This window comes from Amphibalanus amphitrite, unplaced genomic scaffold (genome assembly GCF_019059575.1).
Source record: "Amphibalanus amphitrite isolate SeventyFive unplaced genomic scaffold, NRLGWU_Aamphi_draft 001615F_arrow, whole genome shotgun sequence".
NCBI classification, from domain to species: Eukaryota; Metazoa; Arthropoda; class Thecostraca; order Balanomorpha; family Balanidae; genus Amphibalanus; species Amphibalanus amphitrite.
Genome location: NW_024883108.1, coordinates 37,656 through 60,670, shown reverse-complemented (window position 1 = coordinate 60,670; position 23,015 = coordinate 37,656). Strand labels below are relative to the sequence as shown.

The window sequence follows — 23,015 nt, the reverse complement described above, 5'->3', positions numbered from 1 at the left end:
CAATTCGGATGGCATATCTCAAAAACCATGCATGCCACTTGTTTCTGATGTGTTATTCGAAGAAAGCCAAGGTAATGAGCTACCAGATCAGCTACCTAGTTGTCTTTTAAATTTGTAAGATAAAGAGATACTGGGACTGGAAAGTTAGGGTGGGCGCTTTGCCCCACCCTACCCTATGTAGGTACCACTACCTATACTGAACTCTGTTATTTTGTGACCCACCGCGATACTACAAAAACTTCATGATATGTAGATAATATCCCTACTCTTTAGGAACACACACTGGTAACTAAAATGCACCGAAAATGCATAATTTGATCTACGGGCAAACTTTTGACATTTGCCCACCCAGTGAGAATTCGTTATCCTAGGCCCTGTGCTAAAATAATTTTAGCGTGCAATGTTGAAAAGCTATGTAAAATCTACTCAATTGAAAATACCGAGCGTTTCAATATTGCTTGCTTATCCCTCGCGGGCCCGGGGGGCGTTTCCCCCCCCCCTGCGATAGCTCTATAATATTTGCGATAGCTCCCGAACGCTTAGGGATAGAAAGCGAAATTTTCAGTACCTTTTCTCCCATCAATTTGACATCATCTGAAGTGGAAAAATTTAACCTATTCCCCTTGATGACGTCACAGGGTCGATTTTGCTAGACCCTTGCACGGCAAACTTCGGCGTCACAGACGCAAACTTCAAATAGCTGCTAAAAATAGAGTTTTAGAGATAAAAACAGATTACGAGCACGGTTGTGTAGTGTTTGACCTAGAAAAAATAGGAAAATATTTTCGGTGACCTGAGGTCAGAGGTAAGGTCAACGACCCCGAAATGTGGTTTTAGTTTTTCGCAAATAACTTCGACTAAAATAGCCGTAAAGCTACGGCAGTGGTACCATCGCATTTGCCTTGTCAAGCCGGGTCGAATGATATATATTATATATTTTGTTTGGAAAAGGTCAAGTTTTATGTTGACCTCATGTGACCTCGAATGACCTTTGGCTGACCTTGACACATTAAAGGTCGCTTATGATGGATTTGTACCCGCTGATCACGAATCTGGCATCTATTTTCCTCTAATCCTTCATTTAGAGCCTCCGGATGGCAAAATTGTCTTATTTATTATTACTAATTATTATTACTTATCAGTGAAATAGCCTCTAGCAAGCTTAGGCGGCGGAACGGTGAGGGCACTGGGGCAGGCCGTGCCCCCCTCTGATTTTGGCATTTTAACATCAGCCCTATGGGCGTTGCATGGAAAGAATGGGACCAAAAGTCGGCAGTGCCCTCCCCCCTTAATTGAAGGTGTTCCGCCGCTACTGCTAGCAAGGACACTCTTCTGTGACCTTGACCTTTGAGTAGCCTCGTAAGGTGAACCACAAGTAGGGACGGACCTGATGAGCGTCAAAACATTTCAAAACATCTTGGAAGTTAGCACGCAGGATGTAGGTACGAAAAAGTGCAAAGTTTGAGGTCAATCTTGACAATGACCTTGACCTCGACCTTTGGTATTGAGCACATTTTCGGAATTCTCAGATTCTCTTCTTTCGTTTGACACCTGCAATTTTGCCGGTTTTATGCATCCTGCCGTCCTCTAGGACGCTTAGGTACTTTGAGATCATTACACATGTGCCGGCTTTTGCCTTTGACCTTGACCTCTGACATTGAAAATTGACCTGAGGTAAAAATTATTAGGTGCTTTAGAATCGTCTCGTAAGGACCTTTCGTTTGGTATCGCTTTTGTTTCCGAAGCTCCCTTATTTACGGAGTTAGACAGGGGGGGGGGGGCGAAATTAACGCCCCCCCCCCGGGCTGCGGTGGTTGGGATTACCCCCCGGCCCGGCCGGGTTATTTGAAGTACTTAATATTTCCTTACCTTACTGCATTAGTAATCCTCGACTTGCTAATGAGTGATCAACCTAAAAGGAAAAGAAAAATTTGCATCTCTAAAAACATTCTCTCAAGTGATTGGTCTGAATTTATGACGTCACAAGACACTGGCTAGGTACATGCGTAAACATTTAGACACGTCCTTTGCGCGTTTGTGTGTTTGTGTGGTTGCGGTGCGGGCTGTGTGAGGAATGGGCGTGGCTGGAAATTACGGCTAAGTGCCGTTTATAAATGCGATATATTTTTATATAAGTGTTCAGTTGCACGGGAGTGTGATTTACGGCTTAGTCATTTTCAGTCGAAGAAACTTATCGATCATTTTTTGCCAGTTTAATGGTGCGCTATAATTGTCGACCTATCTTATAACATGACAGAGGCTTGTGTGGATGCTCCAGAAGGGGTCCTTTCTCCACACCAGACGTTCACATTGCCCAGGTACAACATGAGCGATGTGCTGAACCGAATGAATGCCAGAGACAGTCAGAAGAGTGCCACGCTTGCCAAAATGGAAGGTAACACTGATCTGAACTCAGACCTTCCCAAGCTCCGCAGAAGACCTTCGATGAGGGGTTTCAGCAACTTTATTGACCGAATGGTGAGGACTGTTACTACTCTACCCAGGGACAAGCATTCAAGAAAGTATGATGGCTCAAGAGTGGATGAAGCATGTGATTACATTCAATATGGCACTGATGAAGTCCCTGGAGTGGTCGGCTTGAGCAATCACGGAAACACATGCTTCATCAACGCAGTGCTGCAGTGTCTTAGCAACACTGATGTCCTAGCTGAGTACTTTGTGACTGGCCAGTATCGAGCAGACCTCTGCAGACGGACCCGCGCCAACGCCAAGAAGTTTGGCACCAAGGGGGAGGTGACTGAGCAGCTTGCCGTGACCTTGAAATCCATATGGTCGAGGCAGTACAACTCTGAGGTTTCGTCACAGTTCAAAGTGTATGTGGAGAAGTACGGCAGCCACTTCCGAGGAAATGAGCAGCATGATGCCCAGGAGTTCCTCATGTGGCTGCTGGACAAGGTCCACGAGGACCTCAACACAGCGACCAAGAAAAAGTACAGAAAAATAAAGGTAACTGCATCCCATGCTTCACACCTTTGTCATTCATTTTATTTTCTACTTATTATTCCATGAGGAATTTTTCTAATTAGATACCTATGGTTTGATAATTCAGCAAAATAAATAGAAAGTAATCAACTGATGATGTTGAACGAGGTGTAAACCATAGGTATGCTCATATTTTTCAAATGTCCTACTAAAATGTGATTCTGATCACTGATGGTTGGCCTTCTCATTGCAGGGCTCTCTCGGAAGGCCAGATGAGGTCGTGGCAGCAGAAACCCTGGCAAATCACCTCAGATGCAATGCCAGCTTTGTCCAAGACATCTTCCAGGCCCAGTTCAGGTATGTAATGTGATTTCAGATTTGATCTGTTTTGTTAGTGGAATATTGTTATTTGAATGGAGAATAAATGTACCGTAAAACGGGGCTATAAGGGACAGGTTTTGACTTTGACAACCTGTCATTCAAAGGTTATTGCTTACACAGGCTTCAAACTTTGCCACTTTTCAGGTCTTGACTAGGTCTGTCTTTTGGCATAATATGCATTTTATTGGTATCATAGATGTATGATTTTTTTTTATTTTTGTTGCTTGTCCCTTATAGCCCCGCACCGGGGTTTTAAGGGACGAGCACTGTTATGGCCTTTTAAACTCTAGTAGCACCATCAAATGGGCTTTAAGGGACACAGACTATGTTTTTAAAAATGTTTACTGCTTTCCTGTGCAAAATATTTGTTTTTTAAGTGCACATACAATGGATTGGCATCCATCAAAGTTTCCAATGGAGGACGGAAAAGGTAACTTCCTTTTTCAACATAAATACCATAAAGGAAACTCAAATATGGAAACATAATAATGTGTTATTATCAAAACACAAATGATATGAGTACAACCACTTGATAATGAGGCATTCTCCTGCCATTCTGAACTCCAGAACACCATCCACCAGAAGACTGCAGAGAGTCTCTGGCAGCTCCTTGGAGCTGGAGGTGTTTGATATCAGCTCACTCATTGTATTCCTTTACCTCTTTGATTTCCATGATTCCCCTGGTGAGGTATTTGGGTTCTTGGATCTTTTGCACAATGTCTGAGAAGGGGTACACCACAGGACATCCTCTGTCCTCTCCAAGGAATGTTGGATGGCCCGGTTTTCAGGTAGCAGGTGCCTTATTGTGCCTACATGACACTTTTTGGGATCCCAAACTTCTGCTCAGCTACCCTGAAAGGCATCCCTCTGTTCACTGCATCCACAGCTTTCATGATTACATCTTTCGAATATGTTTTCCTTGTTTTAACTCCTCGCTTTGACTGGTAATGACGGTGTCCCTTAAAGCCCCGTTTTGACATCAAAATCTACCTGAAACAGAAAAAAAGCGGAAATGAGGATGAGGCAAGGAGGGTACATGGATGTAATTTCATGGGCATCTTCAGGATACATGTGGTCATTGACTATACCTTTGTGAAGGTCCCAGAGTCCGTGGTTGTGTTTCCACAAGCAAAGTTTTCGGGGTTACAATTTTGTTGCGAATTTGGCACTTTTTTCAAAAGCTCATAGCATGAGAACAACAACAAGCATCTTGGAAATGGTGATGTGGCATGCATGTCCAGACATCAGTGTTTCATATTGTATATCTATTTCCTTTTGTTTCTCGTTCACTGTATTACCCAGATCCCTCAAAACTTTTTCCCGAAATTTGTCCCCTATAACCCCACTGTCCCTTATAGCCCCGTTTTACGGTAGTTTTGAAAGTAATCCTAATTCTTGATCAAATTGTAAATCTTAGGTTTATTGAAACTAACTTCTAGAAATAAGAATATCCTGAGAAAATAACAACTCTTCCATGCAATGCTGTTTTTTTTTAATTGAAATACTGATAGGTGTGTGAAAATTATTGTTATGTTGTTATATGATGTATAAACATAAATATTTATAGCAAATGTGCTCATAGCAATTTGTACCTATCTCAGACTCATGTGTCACAAAGGTGCCTCATCAGCCACCTGGGTGGTGCATAACTGGCTCCTACCTGAAGCTGATCTGGACACTGAATACTCAGAACAGGCCATCCTATCCAGTTCCCTCAGCTGTGAGGGGATGAGTGTCCTATCTATAAGTAAAGTAATCTTGGTCCTAGCTGCGCAGTATACTTATCTGCCTTTTGAGTTGGCACTGTTGCTTTCTGAATCCTTTTGTTGATTCAGTGCTAGGTATTCCCCAGCCCCCATGTGCCATATTATTATGCTAGAGATATCACAGTTTAAGCAATGCGTGCCAAAGATAAAGCAATGTGTTTGCTGATAAGAGCAAGGTGATGATGCTATCAAGTCATTTCATTTGGTTGTCTTCCATCCCTGTGAAAGTTCTTTATGAGGCATTGTTTTACTTTTTCTCAAATAAACCAATGTTACAAATCAGCTACCGGTCCCAGAAAACTATTTCGATGTTTGATTCCTCTTTTTATTTTCATTGTATCCACTGAGCCCAATAAATCCTCCTTACAAGGAAGTAGGAACATATCGGTCCCAATGAATTTCCCGCCGGTGCGGTCGGTCTCTCCCGTGCAGTGCCCCCCACGGCCTGTCGCGCTGCCGGCCAGATATCGAAACTCCCCGTCTGGCAGCGGTCAGCAGCACTCAGTGGGACTCCCCGCGGCGGTCAGCAGCACTCAGTGGGACTCCCCGCGTGCAACAGGGCTCGGTCCCCTCCCTCCCTCCCCTCCCCTCCCCTTCCCCACACGGTGGTCGATCACATCAGCTAGTGTGCAGCGGACCCGCGGGTGGGGAGTGTGGCACGGGGCTAGAGTGACCTTTTGCAGCGTCATCCTGCCGAGTTGAGTGTCCAGCGCTGAGGTCTAGACAGGAGCGCCGGTGGAACTGTGTGTGGGGAGGGACTGGTAGGGATTTGTCTCCGGTTAGATGACCTTTCGCCGCGTCATTCTGCCAAGTTGAGTTTCCGGGGCAGTGAAACTCAGTGGACCAACGCTCCCCGTCCGCCTTCAACGGATTGGGAGAGTCGGTGGAGGCGGCACAATGTTCCCAGAAGCGTGGGCACTACGAGTTGGATCTGTTCGGTGTAGGAGGGGGGGGGGGGGTCGAGGGGGGCAGAGATCAGGAGTCAGTTGGGTGTGAGGAAGTTTCTGGGCTCGGTCGATACCACGGTGCATTTAGAAGAAGAATTCTTAACTGTCTTGCGATATTTGCTCACTTTTGCTTCATATATTTTGGGTATATTTCAACAATGAGCTTGATGTCAGTGAACAGTTTTGAGTGAGTTTGTTTTAAATGTCTCTGAAAGTTGTTTGAAATTGACAGCAGTAGAAAGCTTCTGTCGGTGACCCAACGAACCAGGCACAGTTTCATGTCTTTAACCCTCGCCCGTAAACGGCGATCTGCCACCTTCGCCCATGCAGGGGGGGGGGGTTGGTGCGACCCCCCCCTTGGCGTTTGAAAACGGAGCGTCGTAGAGCTTAGCGGAAAAGACCAACGGATTGCTCTCGCCGAGATCTCGCGATTGGTGGTATATTTTTTGGTCCTAGGTCAACATTTGACCTACTTTTGACCGGTCAAAGGTCAAATTTTCGGAACAATAGACTTTTTTCAACTTTCGGCGGCGATTGCGGCAAAACGGTGGGAGATATCGACTTGAAACCTTCACTATCGTGTTCCTTGATCAATTCTCTATCGTTTGGTATGTATTTCGTTTCCCTAGCTCTAAAAATGGCGCGTTGGGAGCGCCGGAAGTCGGCAAGGTCACAGTCGGCGGCAGAAATTCGAAAAATCAAAATTTAAATTTTTGAAATCTGATTGTATTTTTGGATTTGGGAGGTCCATTTGCTCCCTATAGAAGCTAATATTGCTGCATATTCCCATTGAGGTGACAAGAATTAGCAAAATAGTGGTTCGGGCGCTTTTCAAAAATAGTACCGGACGCTGTTCCTCTTGTGACGTCATAGCTCCGTGACCTGACCTGACCCGGTCAAGTTTCTTATACCATATGATAGCCAATACTTGCCCCAACATGCATGGGAAGTTTCATCACGATCCATCAACCGATCTTCGTACCACCGGCAGGAAACCTCGGGCGTTGGCACTCAGTTTGTGAAAATCCGGCCGGAGGCTGTTCCCTTTGTGACGTCATAACTCCGTGACCTGACATGACCCGGTCAATTTTTTTTTATCAAAAGATGCGCAAGGCTTGCCCCATAAGGTACCCAAAATTTGGCGGCGCTGCGCGCCGCCGTTTTTGCACTATTTCCGAAAAACCTCAGGGGGGGGGGGGGTTGCACCAACCCCCCCCCCCCTACATGGGCGAGGGTTAAAATCGGCACTAAATTTGTTACCCTATCCCCGATAAGTTTCTATTTTGGGGCCGCCGTCAAACGGCAAGCTGATCAGCCGTGGCACGCGACGATATGTTATAGCCGTCTGAGCTACTTGCTCTTCTCGGATGCATCGACTTTTTAAAACGAACTGGAATGTGCTTTTGACCCCTTACATAGTATTGGGTGAAACGACTCGTGCTGGTATCGAGCTGTTGAAGATCAGTGCTAAGTAGCCTATATAACAAATGTGCGTGTGTGGCTGTCTTTTTTTAACTCCGATGAGTTCCGCCGGATTTCCTTCTATGCGGATTGTGCGTAGCCACTAGACTCAGACTACACAGTGCACTTTGCATACCACCCGGTATACAGAATGCACTCTCATCATTTTATTTACAAACTACGACAAATCTGCGTTCAGCCGACCGGCGACCTGACCTGTCCCCGTGTCTTTCTTTGGCTGCAGGTCGTCGCTGCGCTGTCCGAACTGCCGGAAGGAGAGCAACACGTTCGACCCCTTCCTCTGTGTCAGCGTGCCCATTCTGCAGCGTCAGATCCGGCCGCTCATCGCCACACTCGTCTACGCCAATCAGCAGCCGCGACAGGTGAGTGCGGACCAATCAGCAGCTGCGACAGGTGAGAGTGGGCCAATGAGCGGCTGCAGCGGTAAGTGAAGGTAAAGCTATCAGCAGTTTTGCTAGCCACCTGCTAATGGTTAACATTTTTATAGTCGTTTTTCATTATATGCCATGGATGTATGCATGGAAGTTTTGGAAGCGCTGTACAAAACTAACCACGTCTCCAATTACGGATTTAAGTGCTGCTGGCGCCACTTATGGGGATTTAAATTCGTTTTCTGTGTTCTCGCTGCGTGTCTGTTTGTTTCCTTTCTGACCCGTTCCCACAATACGTGAGAATCAATCAGCCGGAGAACGCTACTGTTGTAATCACTTCGCCAAGATCTCGACCACTTTTGCTGTCAGTTGATTTAGCACTCTCTAACCGCGGATCGATACCGTTCCGACTATGGCGTCCTTGAGCTGTTTATCAACCCAGCTCTGACCGGCCAGGTGCCGCAGCAGAGCTGTTGTTCGTATCGCCGTTATCAGGCTGCTGATTGTCTGATTGGCGCTGTTGATCGGTTCGGAACGCTCCTTATTGTCTGCTGAAGTGGAGCGCGGTTGATAAGCGCTGCCCTTGCAGGGAACTTTGCGAAGGTCGGCCTTTGCATTGGCTTGATGCAACTTTGCATAGACTTAGTTCAGCTCTCTTTGCTGTATGTTGTCTTCGGTAGTTTGTCAACAGCTTCTGCTTTCCTCTGAGGCTACTGCATTCCCTGTTAGCTATCTTTGAATCCCTTCCCACAACATACAATCGCGGTATCGTTCGGTTTGATAGTATTGATTCAAGTCGTGAAATTGTATAGCGTGCTGCCTTTGATCGTTCGGAGCTGACACAGTTTCAATCACGGGAATTCTTTTCTTGTCGGTAATTTTCCAAAGGAAATCGCCAGGGTGCCTTCAAAGTTGGCTTCCTTGACTCAGGCTCTGTTGCCATGGCGACTGGAAGCGTCGGTGGCACCGGTAGTCGACATTAGCTGCCCGGTATTGTTTCGCTGAACGCTGCACTCATGTCACCGCCCCCGCCCCCCCCCCGCCCCTGCCCCCGCCCCCGCCCCTGGCTTATGTCCGGCCTCCAAAGTGGTGGGCCATTTGAATAATGCAGCGTCCGCCCGCGTGCTAACGCCGGATTCAATTGGGTCACTGTCGGCTGTCGCCCGGCCGGGACGGGCTGGGTCCGGTCGCACGCTGCTGCTGCTGGCGGGATCGGGCCGCTCAGTGGTGCTATGTCCGGTTGGGGGCTCATGTAGTGATGTATAATTTATGAACGACAGTCTGTTGCCAGGGAAAGATTTTATTTACAAAGGAAATATTGTTTTGATGTGTTTCAAATATTGCGTGACAGAAATGATTCTGCGGGACGGGGGGGGGGGGGGGGGAGGGAAACAGATCCCTGCCACATTATATCCCCCTTCAGGTAATTTTACATTTGATTTTGGCAAACTGCGACCAGCTTCATTTATCTTTTTGATGAATATAACCTTCAGCCGGGTGTTTAACACTGCCGTCAGTGGCCTCTAGCTGCCTCAACTGACTTTTGGTGTCCTCTGTTGACTATCCCAGACCTTTGTTGACACTCACTGACCTCTGCTGACCCTCACTGACCCCTGTTGACCCCTCATTGACTCCTTTTCCACCCTCGTGTTCGCCCTCAGGTGCGGATGGGTTTCAGTGTGGAGAGCGGCTCGTCGGTGGCGGACTTCAAGTCTGTGATAGGTGCCGACACGGGCCTGGATCCGGACCGACTCCTGCTCTGTCAGCTGGACGACACGGGCTTCACACAGACTCTGCAGGGTAAGGGAGGGAGGGAGGTGCACTGCTGCTGCCCTGTCAGCAGCTGGACGACACGGGCTTCACACAGACTCTGCAGGGTAAGGGAGGGAGGGAGGTGCACTGCTGCTGCCCTGTCAGCAGCTGGACGACACGGGCTTCACACAGACTCTGCAGGGTAAGGGAGGGAGGGAGGTGCACTGCTGCTGCCCTGTCAGCAGCTGGACGATACGGGCTTCACACAGACTCTGCAGGGTAAGGGAGGGAGGGAGGTGCACTGCTGCTGCCCTGTCAGCAGCTGGACGACACGGGCTTCACACAGACTCTGCAGGGTAAGGGAGGGAGGGAGGTGCACTGCTGCTGCCCTGTCAGCAGCTGGACGATACGGGCTTCACACAGACTCTGCAGGGTAAGGGAGGGAGGGAGGTGCACTGCTGCTGCCCTGTCAGCAGCTGGACGACACGGGCTTCACACAGACTCTGCAGGGTAAGGGAGGGAGGGAGGTGCACTGCTGCTGCCCTGTCAGCAGCTGGACGACACGGGCTTCACACAGACTCTGCAGGGTAAGGGAGGGAGGGAGGTGCACTGCTGCTGCCCTGTCAGCAGCTGGACGATACGGGCTTCACACAGACTCTGCAGGGTAAGGGAGGGAGGGAGGTGCACTGCTGCTGCCCTGTCAGCAGCTGGACGACACGGGCTTCACACAGACTCTGCAGGGTAAGGGAGGGAGGGAGGTGCACTGCTGCTGCCCTGTCAGCAGCTGGACGATACGGGCTTCACACAGACTCTGCAGGGTAAGGGAGGGAGGGAGGTGCACTGCTGCTGCCCTGTCAGCAGCTGGACGACACGGGCTTCACACAGACTCTGCAGGGTAAGGGAGGGAGGGAGGTGCACTGCTGCTGCCCTGTCAGCAGCTGGACGATACGGGCTTCACACAGACTCTGCAGGGTAAGGGAGGGAGGGAGGTGCACTGCTGCTGCCCTGTCAGCAGCTGGACGATACGGGCTTCACACAGACTCTGCAGGGTAAGGGAGGGAGGGAGGTGCACTGCTGCTGCCCTGTCAGCAGCTGGACGATACGGGCTTCACACAGACTCTGCAGGGTAAGGGAGGGAGGGAGAGGGAGACAGAAAGGAAGGAAGGAGGGACAGAGGGAGGGAGGGACTCTGCTGCTCTGCCAGCTGGACGATGCGGGCTTCACACAGACTCTGCAGGGTAAGGGAAAGGGGGAGAAAGTTTTATCTGATTCGTCTGGTTGATTTGGTACGTTTGTCGTTGCCACACACGGTTCGTCGGAAGGTCATCTCAGGCTCAAAAGAAACGATATATACCATTCGAAAGCTGACGGTGAGCTGAATCCAAAAATGTAATTTCTATCAAAATCGATCGATGGCCTTTTTTGAAAATTGCGTTTTTGGAAAAACTTTATAATTTTTTATTCAACGGGCTGTCCCGGACATTCTTGAAAACATAAACATGGATTTTTGAGTTCCAGTGAAAGCTGAATGCCAAAAGAACAATATTTAGCGAAGCAATATTTCCTAACATTAATACGCGTCTCCCACAGCCGACAATAAGGCGCAATCACACAGCTCAGTGTCACGATGGACCAAAGTCAGCCACACAGAAGCGTGAAATGACCCTTATCGACTCGCAGACCCGGCGCTTTCGGCCCGCCTGACCAGCCACGGAAAGAACGTTCGCCTCTCGTTCTACTAAACAAATGTCATATTTGTCAGTTTAACTGTCTACATCACTAATAAAGTTATTCAGGATACCTGTGAAGAAAATTCATTGTTCTGCTTGATTTACAACATGCTTTAATTTACATTTTTCTTCTACATGTTTTGTTCCATCCAGCTGCGCTCAGTGCCCGCGCAGGGGAAGTGAGCGGGGTTTCACCGTCAGAGGCTGTACTGGTGACAGCTGCTCGGCCGTGCGACCGGTCAAAGGTTACCCTGCCCCGCCGGGCGTTACCCCCACTCCACCCGAGCTGAGACCGGTACAACCTCTGACATTTCAGCGCGGCCAATTTTCCTTATATGGGCATGATACCAAGCTCAATTGAGCAAAGTAGACATGAACAAATGCAAATTAATGCATGATGTGAAAATGACAGAGCAATGAATCTTCTGCTCAATATGTATCCTGAATAACTTAAGTACCGACTTGAATCGTTAAACTAACAAATATGACGTCTATTTAGTAGAACGACAGCCAAACCTCCTTGCCGTGGCCGGTCAGGCGGGCCGAGAGCGCCGGGTCTACAAGTCGATAAGGGTCATTTCACGCTTCTGTGTGGCTGACTTTGGTCCATCGTGACACTGAGCTGTGTAATTGCGCCTTATTGTCGGCTGTGGGAGACGCATATTAATGTTTGGAAATATTGCTTCGCTAGATATTGTTCTTTTGGCGTTCAGCTTTCACTGGAACTCAAAAATACATGTTTATGTTTTCAAGAATGTCCGTGACAGCCCGTTGAATACAAAATTATAAAGTTTTTACAAAAACGCAATTTTCAAAAAAGGTCATCGATCGATTTTGATAAAAATTACATTTTTGGATTCAGCTCACCGTCAGCTTTCGAATGGTATATATCGTTTCTTTTGAGCCTGAGATGACCTTCCGACGAACCGTGCACAGGGTCGCCAAATTTGGCAGTGACGCCATGCTGCGTTAAGTAAGATGTTGTTACGAGCGAGCGAGCGCAGCGAGCGAAGTGAGTCTTTTCAACATAACGGAAAAATCTCAGTATGAGCGGCCCGGCCCGGCCCGGCCCGGCCCGGCCCGGCCTGTAACGCTTTTGAGAGGCTTATATCTCAGCAACCGCTGGACCGATTGGCCTGCGGTCTTTTTTGTTGGGTAGCCCCATCCCTTCTACCCCGTAATTGACTACTTTTGATACATCTCAGTGACCGTCGTGGCACGTGCCACGTGAAAAGTCAAGGGTGTTCAAGCTGTTTTGCAAAAGTAGTGATTTTGAGAGGCTCATATCTCAGCAGCCGCTTGGGCGATTGGCTTGCGGCAATTTTTGTAGGGTAGCAGCATCCCTTCTACCAAAAATAGGATACTCCCGATGCATGTGGGTCACCCCCAGTGCACGTGCAAAATACAACAATAAGAGGTGTCAAATTTGTTCCCATTTTAATAACTCGGTAATTACTGGGGCGATTTCGCTGAAACTTGGCAAACAGGTAGGCACCCACCAGACAATGCATTCCCATGTGTTGCGGTTAAGGTGCTACTGCACGTGCGCACGTGCAGGGGGCGCTTCGAGATCTCGAGAACGGCTGGGCCGATTGCGCTCAAATTTGGTACACGGTTGGGGACCAGTTAGTAGGGTGCCGTGCAAAAGTCAGTTTGGACCCCGTTTGCACGTGCGCACGTGCAGAATGCCGCTTCCAGATCTCAGGAACGGCTGGGCCGATTGCGTTCAAATTTGGTACACCGCTAGCGACCGTTTAGAAGGGTGCTTTGCGCAAGCCCGTTGGAAGTACCCTCTCGCCCTTCCGCACGTACAGGGCTCACTATCTCGCTCGCTCGTTCTTCGCCCAAAAGGCGTTTTACTGGTTGTTGAACGTTCATTGTGACATGTATGACTAGATAAGTGAAACTTTTTTTAAATATAAAGGTACCGTATTATAGAAAGCCTTCGCAAACGCGTTTCGAACATATCTTGATAAATGATTTTGATTTTGATTTTGTATTATGGGAAGCTAGCACTGACGAAGATATGTTCGAAACGCGTTTGCGAAGGCTTTCTATAATACAGTACCTTTATGTTTAAAAAAGTTTCACTTATCTAGTCATAAGATGTTGTTGCTTTGCCTTGTAACTTTAGATGCAGTATGATATTTTGTTGCGTATACATAACCGATTTAAGCTGTATTACGGCCTACATCCACCTATAGCTCAGCCACTTTCTAAAACACCCTCCCCTGCCGGTATTCGAACCCACATTTCTCACTCTCTGACAGACGCTGACGCCGTGTGGACGATCGGCGACACGGAGCGTCTCTACTGCATCGAGCTGCCGCCGGCGTCCCGGGTCTGTGACGAGGACGCGCCCGTGACGCTGGTCTGGGCCAACCTGTGCCTCTCCGAATCGGGAGTACCTCACAGGTAAGGATAACACGGGGGTAACACAGGGGTAACTGTGGAGTAAACCCCTGTGACGAGGACGCGCCCGTGACGCTGGTGTGGGCCAACCTCTGTCTCTCCAAGTCGGGAGTACCACACGGGTAGGAACGAGCTGAGGGTTATCTCAGTGGTGTGCCTCACAGGAGCGGCGACAGCTATGGTGTGCCTATAATATCAGGTAGGACGACCGGCCATATTATCTTCTACGGAGAACACAGAGGAGCGTCTCACAGGAGCGGCGGCGGATAAAACTGGTGTATCAGGGTGCCTCGGTGAGGTAATGTTTCATTGAGTTCATAGCTAAGTGGGTGAGAACGATCTGATATGTTGCGGTAAAATTCATTCAAAGATGCGAGTTTTCTCCCGAAATGTGCAAGGTGGTGTGTGGTGTCATGATAACGTGGATGTCATTCTGTGTTTTTTCCTTAAACAAACAACGAATCAACTACACCGAAACCCATAAATCTTATAAGTTATTCCTTTCAGAATCAGAAGTAAACATCCCCACTCAGAGTCATCAAAGACTGAGGCCCACGGATGGAGGTCTGTTTTATCAACGAGCTCAAATTAACACGCGCTTAATATATGTAACTGCCATTTTGCCTCGCTTTGAAACAAGTTCATTGCTTTTTGTAAGAACCTGGGTGCTAATATCTGTTTCTGCAACTTCAAGCTTTTTTAAGTCTTAATGCTTTTTTATGGCTTATTGCAGCCATGGGATGTTGCGTTTAGTTTTAATGAAACTGTTTTAATGAACGCATCATGTCACTGCAGCTTCAGCACATTTGCATATTGCACAAAAAGAAAAGCATTTTACGCGCTCTTAATGGTGCTGCGATTACTAATCACAAGTAAATTTACATAAAACTGAATTACTGTTTGAAAAAAACGCGTCCATGTTCTCACGGCTTACGCACCTTGAAGCTCTCCTAGGAACGCTTTTCAAGAACCACTGCTATTTGCACTACTCCGCCCACCTTTATCGTGACATCTGCAATTTGAGCCCTAGTGGCAATTCATAAATATTGTTAAATCAATGTGAAACTGGGTTGTGTTCCTTTCACCTTCATATTTCGCACGGTGCGTTGACGACGACTTGCGTTTGCTGGCTTCAATCGTGACTGATCGTGCTGCGTAGTCCTATCTGTTGGAAGGGCTCTGTGTAGCGGATAAACTTAACGCGGATAAACGGATAAATTAAAGGTCCAAATAGCTGGCGAACTCAATTTTTTTTTTGTAGCATTTGTCACCAGGGAGTAAAAAAAGAAACACTGTTTTATTAGCTACCACTCTCAAGAGTCGTGGAGGTCCAGCCGGGCTGGAAATGTTACTGCAATCAGCGTGTAACAGCTTTCGGCGCCGATGACTTCCGCACTCCAGTCTTCCCGGCATAGATCAAAACCCAAATCATTATTCACCATGGTCATTACGAGCACCACGATAAATAATCTCGTATACGCCTACCTTATGTTACCCTACCTGTTGACCTTCCCGCAGGTTCGGCTCTCCGTACGTGATGCAGGTGAGCCGGGACGTGTTGTACGAGGACCTGCAGAAGCTCATGCTGAAGGAGATGGCGGCCGTCGTGAAGCCCGACGTGCTCTCCTCGGCACAGGAGGTGAGTCCGACGCTGTCCTTAGCCCACAGGACTCGATACTGGAGTAAAAGCACTCATATGCAGTAAATCGTTCATAGTCCATGTATTGTATTTGTATTTGTATTTACATTTAAGAGCGATCCACATACAAAGTGCGTGGCGATTACTCTCATATGCAGTAAATCGTTCATAGTCCATGTATTGTATTTGTATTTATATTTACATTTAAGAGCGATCCACATACAAAGTGCGTGGCGATTCCATGCCATGCCTGGCAAATTTTACAGGAAAGAGGAGGGTGCTCTACACTCTTAACAGTCTCGGCTGTGCTCTGTAGTCTCGGGTATTGACATACGTAATGCTTATATGGGTTCATCGGCGCCACGGTAGCGACGATTGCCGCCATGAATAATAGTTATGCATGTAGTAGAGCGTATGCTTTACTTTTTATCTATCCCTGCACCTGCAGCCGCCGTGCTGAGTGGTCCCGAAGGACGTAACATATCCCCTACTGGGCTGCCACTGAACCTGCAGCTGTTCTGTGTTGTTGCCGCCTTGCAAACCCGTCTCACTTTCTAGCGTCCTCTCTCCCTCGCCGTCAGGTACTAACTTCCTCCCCTCTGCTCCCTCAGGTGCCGCTGTTCACAGTCCGTGTGGTGGATGGTGTTCCCGTGGACCACACGGTGCAACACCCGCTCTTCACGGAGCCCGTGGAGGAGGCGCTGTCTGCCAGCGTAGGACCGCCGCACGTCACACTGCTGCTGGAGTGGGAACAGGACGCCATCGACAGGTGGGCAGAAGGAGGGAGAGCACGTCACACTGCTGCTGGAGTGGGAACAGGACGCCATCGACAGGTGGGCAGAGGGAGGGAGGAGAGCACGTCACACTGCTGCTGGAGTGGGAACAGGACGCCATCGACAGGTGGGCAGAGGGAGGGAGGGAGAGAGCACGTCACACTGCTGCTGGAGTGGGAACAGGACGCCATCGACAGGTGGGCAGAGGGAGGGAGGGAGAGAGCACGTCACACTGCTGCTGGAGTGGGAACAGGACGCCATCGACAGGTGGGCAGAGGGAGGGAGGGAGGGAGAGCACGTCACACTGCTGCTGGAGTGGGAACAGGACGCCATCGACAGGTGGGCAGAGGGAGGGAGGGAGCACGTCACACTGCTGCTGGAGTGGGAACAGGACGCCATCGACAGGTGGGCAGAGGGAGGGGAAAGGGAGGGGAGAGAGAGCACGTCACACTGCTGCTGGAGTGGGAACAAGACGCCATCGACAGGTGGGCAGAGGGAGGGAGAGAGAGGGAGAGAGCACGTCACACTGCTGCTGGAGTGGGAACAGGACGCCATCGACAGGTGGGCAGAGGGAGGGAGGGAGGGAGAGAGAGCATGTCACACTGCTGCTGGAGTGGGAACAGGACGCCATCGACAGGTGGGCAGAGGGAGGGAGAGAGAGAGAGGCAGGGAGGGAGGGAGGGAGGGAGGGAGGGGAAAGATAAGTGAAGGGGGAGCGTGACTGGGGAGAGGACCTGGAAGATAGAAGCAGTTCATGGAGAGGAAATGAATAGCTCACGAACCTTGGAGAGGAGCAACACCTTTATAAGATTTTGCTTAACAAATCAATCGCGATTGAATGAGCATCTACGTGTCACAGCACATTGTTACATTACGGGATAATCTCACATTACAGGATCATTGTAAGATGCAGAACTCATTTCATTTCCTACACTGGTCAGGCCTCGCACTGAGATGGGTCCCTGGATTCCGTTCTGTTACCATACTAACGTGTTCCGTTTCTGTTCTGTGTTCTCAGTGTGCTGGCCTCCACCGAGGACTGTGTCGAGGAACACCGGACTGTCCGAGACTGACGTGTTCCGTTGTGTTCTCAGTGTGCTGGCCTCCACCGAGGACTGTGTCGAGGAACACCGGACTGTCCGAGACTGACGTGTTCCGTTGTGTGTTCTCAGTGTGCTGGCCTCCACCGAGGACTGTGTGGAGGAACACCGGACTGTCCGAGACTGACGTGTTCCGTTGTGTTCTCAGTGTGCTGGCCTCCACCGAGGACTGTGTCGAGGAACACCGGACTGTCCGAGACTGACGTGTTCCGTTGTGTGTTCTCAGTGTGCTGGCCTCCACCGAGGACTGTGTGGAGGAACACCGGACTGTCCGAGACTGACGTGTTCCGTTGTGTGTTCTCAGTGTGCTGGCCTCCACCGAGGACTGTGTCGAGGAACACCGGACTGTCCGAGACTGACGTGTTCCGTTGTGTTCTCAGTGTGCTGGCCTCCACCGAGGACTGTGTGGAGGAACACCGGACTGTCCGAGACTGACGTGTTCCGTTGTGTGTTCTCAGTGTGCTGGCCTCCACCGAGGACTGTGTCGAGGAACACCGGACTGTCCGAGACTGACGTGTTCCGTTGTGTTCTCAGTGTGCTGGCCTCCACCGAGGACTGTGTCGAGGAACACCGGACTGTCCGAGAGGTGGCGCGGCACTCGCTCAGTCCCGTCACACTCCAGGAGTGCCTCCAGCTCTACACAAAGTGAGTGCCTGTAACTGTACGCGAAATAAGTGCTCGTACTCGTTAGCTGAATCTGAGCGTGTCTCTGCGTGCGTGTTAGCCTGCTCAGAGCTTCTCTCACAAATGGAATGCAGCTCTTCTAAATGCCAGGAATTTTGTATTGGATACAAAAAACATTTGGTGGAGCCCGAGCCGACTGCCGAGCAGCATTAAGGTGAACCTTATGTGACTCTTGTATGACTTGTGACCTCTCCGTGACCTGTGACCTCCTTGTGACCCCTGTGTGACCTTTATGTGATTTAAGTATGACCTCTGATGTACCAGGTATGTGCCTGACCTGTCGCCTCTGTGCAGGCTCGGCCCCGAGGACAGCTGGCGGTGCCCCGGCTGTATTGTGACCTCTCTGTGACCCCTCTCTGACCTCCCTGTGACCTCTCTCTGACCTCAGGTCGGAGCGGTTGGGCCCGGAGGACAGCTGGCGGTGCCCCGGCTGTCAGTCCAGTCAGCAGGCTGAGAAGCGGCTCAGCCTCTGGTCGATACCGGATATACTGGTCATACATCTCAAACGCTTCAGACAGGTAACTAATCGCCGGCGTGCCAGGCGGCGCTGTTAGTGATACTGTTTAATGCTGCTAATGGCCCAATGGCTGCGCCTGAAACGGCTCGGGGTGGTAACAAATCGCTGGGCTGTGAAGCTACCGTTACTGGCTAGTGATTCAGTTAGATACTGCTAATGGCCCTGCTGAAACGCTTTAGCAAGTAACAGATTGCGGACTTACGATTCTATATCAGCCATTTCCAAGGTATACATCCTATCATGAATCCATTATATTCTTTTATTTGTTACGTCCAATGTCCAGATCGCCAAGATTTAACTGATGTTCAACTTGCTTGGCGTGCGGTTTTAGTCTATCCTCCTTGGCCCACTGCTCTTCTTTATTTTACGTTATGGCATCTGTCCCCGACATGGGATCTTCTGCCTCACTGGATCCACTCTGCACTGCCATCATTCATTCTATTAAATACACCATCCAATCTCACCCCCGTTCGGTGTTTTTCCCCAGACGAACAACCAGCGGAGCACGTCCAAGTTGACCACGCTGGTGGAGTTCCCGCTGCAGCGACTGGACATGTCGCAGCACCTGTCACACCGGCCCTCCGGCGCCGACTCCGCGCCCGGCGCCCTCAGCCTCCTCAGCGGCTGGTCGCCATGGAAACGGCGCCAGCGCGGCGGCGCGGCGGCCGCGCGCGCCGGCGAGGTGTACGAACTGTACGCTGTGTGTAACCATCATGGGAAGGACCTGCAGAGCGGACACTATACTGGTGAGAGGAAGAGTGGGAGGGAGGGATGGGGAGAAGTGGGAGGAAGGGCTGATGGGGTAACGAAGGAGGAAGGGAGAGACAGAGGAGAGGGGAGGGAGAACTTGAATTGTGAATGGAGAGTAGGGGGATGAAGGAGGGAGGTCACTGTTCGGGGAGTGTAAAGGGCGGGTCGAGAGGAAGGATGGACTAAAAAAGAACGGGAATGAGGCCAGGGAAGTAATGGGGGTGCTGGATGGCAATGCGCACGTCTAATTTGTCTTTATAATATACGAATGTGATCTCTGCCTTTTGTGTCCTCTGTGCCCTTTTTATTTTTGCCTCTCTGAACCCCTGTGCACCTCTACCCCGCTGACCCCTCCCTGCACCCCGTTCAGCTCTGTGTCGTAACGCCACGGACGGCAACTGGTACCGGTACGACTGTACCCGTCTAACTCTGTATTGTACCCCTGTACAGCGCTGTGTCGTAAAGCCACGGACGGCAACTGGTACCGGTACGACTGTACCCCTCTGACTGTACCCTCTGTACCCCGTACAGCGCTGTGCCGTAACGCCACGGACGGCAACTGGTACCGGTACGACGACTCTCGGGTGCAGCGTGTGGAGGAGGCGGCCGTTGTCAGTCCGGACGCGTACATCCTGTTCTACCAGCGGCAGACGCTGAGGAACTGCGCAGCAGGTCAGACGGAAGAGACCGTGGAAGGGAAGGGCGGGCAGCCGTTCGGGCAGGCAAACAGGGGGAGGGTGTGCCGTGTCACAGTATTTACTGGTGTGAAATGCACGTGCAGTATCTAGTATCAGATGAGTTCGAGTTTTCTTGGATACGTTGAAGTCCTAGCTGTAGTTAAAAATCGATAATACGGGAATAAGTCCACAAGCTCATCGCCAGGGGTGGATGTTTCCACTGACCATATCTAGTCATTGAGTCCACGATCCGGTGTGTTGATTGTCTGCGTCCACCGTCTGCCTATTCACTGTCTGACTTTCGGTAACCTACCCGCCGCTCTATACCTGTCCGACTGACTAATTACCCGTCCACCATCCCCAGAGGCTACCCCGGAGAGCGGCGACCACCCGCGCCACTGGGCCTACCGGATACCAGTGCGGGCGGCCGGAGACGCCGCCCCCGCCCCCGCCGCCGCCCCCACCGCCGCCCCCACCGCCGCCCCGGCCGGCGCGGTGGGCGGTGTCTCAGAGGGAGAGGCGGCGACAGAAACCACCGTCGCCGAGAGCTCGGAGCCCGCAGAGACGGCGGCCGCCGCCACAGATGAGGGTGAGCTGTTACTGAAGTGCTCAGAGGCTGGTTGATTTTCAATGCGTGAGCTTGCTGTGTTGTTTAGTGCGAGAACCGAGTGGTTTTCTTCCTTGGGTTTAGTTGCTGGAATTGCGTTTATCTTCGTAAGTCCCGCTCTTCCTGATTTGTTTGTGTCCTTATGATACCTGTAAACAGAAAATGCTTATAATATTTATGTCAATGACGGGAATATTTCATATCTCCGGTTCCCCTCTGAAACGAAATATTTTTCGCAATATTGGCCAATGGCGCATTGTATGTGTCGGGATTCAGCATGGATTTCCCTCAGGAAGCACTGTCAGTGATATGTGTCGACTCTCTTAACCACCCAAATCTCCCCCTCTTCCTTCCAGCGGCCGACTGCTCCCCGGCCCCTGCAGCGGCGGCGGTGGTGCAGGGCTCCCCGACCCGCCTGTCGCGCGGTGGCGTCTACAGCACACTGCCGGCCGGCGGCGGCGCGCTCCGACCGCCGCAGGCCGACCACCCCTGCAGTGACGACGAGGCACCCCTGGCCAGCGAGGAGACGGTACGGACTGTAAAATTGCTGCTCCTTTTCATCTTAGTTGCCGGCCTTCAGTTACCATCTTTTCAATACGACTGTTACCATCCTTGGTTACCCACGTCTCGTTCCCCTTAGTTAGGTAGGTACTCTTCAATGATATTCTTCGTTGATGCTCTGTTATCGCTTCGTTACTCTAAGTTTTCCCGTCAATTACCGTTCAGTTTCCCCTCGGTTACGTCTTTGGTTACTTCTTCATCATCTGTGGTGGTAGGGCTTCGGCCTTCCTTCGACGCCACGTTTTACTCTGGTTCTGCCTACTACCCATAGAAAGAAATGAGAACAATATCAATTTCGGCCCTCGTCCCCCTCCTGCTCCATGTCAGGGTCTCCCAGCTGTTAACCCCCTGTGCCCCCCCCCCCCCCCGTCCACAGGTGGAGCTGGAGGGCGCGCTGACGCCCCAGCTGAGGCCACGACATGCCTCCGGCGGCGGCTCGGTGACGTCACCGGCCGGCGGCGTGACGTCACCGCTGGCGGCGCTGACCAATGGCCAGTCGGCTGGCCGCGGCCGCTCCCCCTCCCGGGGATCGGTGGATATGGACGAAAGGATGCCCAGCCGGCCGCAGGTCAGTCACGGGGGTCACTGGGAAGAAAGGTTACAGGGCAGAATATCACTGGGTCACTGGGTAGTCATTGGTCACTGGGTAGTCAATGGTCACTGGGTAGTCAATGGTCACTGGATAGTCAATGGTTACTGGATAGTCAATGGTCACTGGTCACAGAGGGATCACTGGTCAGGGGAGAGTCATAAGCAGAGGGGCTGCAGGGCAGCGGTCACTGATGAGCGAAGGCCGCTGGGTCAGAAAGGTCACAGGTCAGTGGTATTATATGTAGGTAGAGAGGTCACTGGACGCAGACTGAGAGGTTACTGGTCGGAGAGGTCAAAGCAAGGTCAGTAATTTGTGTCTTAGTTTCATATATGCTATTTTTGTTAGCAGGTTACAATAGCAGATATATTATTTTCTCCCAATTTGCATTTGCACCGACTGAAATTCAGCCGGCTACCCGTTCGTTTCTTTGTTTGTCATTTCTGTTTCGCACTCTGCCACGTCAAGGACATGAATTAGTTTGTGCGTTAGAGGCCGCGGCTAACAGTCCCCTTGCCTCCCTTTTTCAGGTGATCGTGATCGGCCGGAACTCGTCCGAGCCGACCACAAACGGCGACGCCGCCCACTTCGGCGACAAAATCCAGATATTCGTCCGGCAGGCCGACGACAGCGCCCCTGCCGGCGACGCAGCCAAGCTCAAGTGCACGCCGCCAGTCACAGATGGCGCCACTGCGCTGACCAACGGCCACCGCGCTCCCGAGGAGTCGCGGCTTTGAGTAGCGCGCGCGCGCGCGCCCTTACCGCCACCGCACTGTGCAATGGTGGGCGGCCGCCGCCGCCCCCTCCCCCGCTCTAGCCCGCCGCCCACGCGCACACACATATCGCGCCTACGCGGGCTCGCGCGCGCGCGACGCGGGTGCTTTTCGATAATCGGTTTGTACACTGGCGCGCGGGCTTTGTAAGACTGCGACTGTGACGCGCCGCCCGGCCTCGCGCCGGCGCGCGCTTTACGGTCGCCTTGTGGCGCGAGACGGCGTCGCTGTGCAAAGCCTGGGTATTTATCGTGCATTCTTCAATACTATTTTAAAGCAAGCCGAGCATTTTCGAGTGGAAGAGTGGGGGCCGTACCGCCGTAGTGATGGACATCAATGACATACAGCGGCGTGTATGTACCAGGAAAATATGTCCCGATGTCATTAATGGGGACTCTTACATGTAAGCAATGTTTCTTCGATGGGCGTAAAAGTAATGCATTGACAGAAGAACTAGTAAGGCCAGGCAGGCAGAGCACGTATTGCCATTGGGCGTGTCTCTAGTTCCTGAGCATGTCTGCTAAAGTGAATTATATCTATTCCGATATCAATCCGTTTCTA

The 23,015-nt window shown here is 50.7% G+C and overlaps 1 protein-coding gene across 2 annotated transcripts; it reads left to right on the top strand.

Annotated features, from left to right (window-relative positions):
• Positions 1-2,022: 2,022 nt before the first annotated feature.
• LOC122374170 (ubiquitin carboxyl-terminal hydrolase 31-like) lies at positions 2,023-22,734 on the top strand. 2 transcript variants are annotated; one of them, XM_043352769.1, is made up of 16 exons: positions 2,029-2,967; positions 3,197-3,300; positions 7,743-7,881; positions 9,552-9,690; positions 13,643-13,787; positions 15,303-15,423; positions 16,035-16,192; positions 17,831-17,941; positions 18,369-18,498; positions 18,985-19,243; positions 19,779-19,919; positions 20,289-20,369; positions 20,400-20,513; positions 20,888-21,060; positions 21,469-21,660; positions 22,212-22,734. In XM_043352769.1, the coding sequence occupies exons 1-16, from the start codon at positions 2,251-2,253 to the stop codon at positions 22,416-22,418; spliced, it is 2,931 nt and encodes a 976-aa protein (XP_043208704.1). In that variant the 5' UTR covers positions 2,029-2,250; the 3' UTR covers positions 22,419-22,734. The 2 variants fall into 2 exon arrangements, with proteins under 2 accessions (XP_043208703.1, XP_043208704.1); XM_043352768.1 differs by having other exon boundaries at positions 2,023-2,967; positions 20,289-20,513.
• The last annotated feature ends 281 nt before the right edge of the window (positions 22,735-23,015 follow it).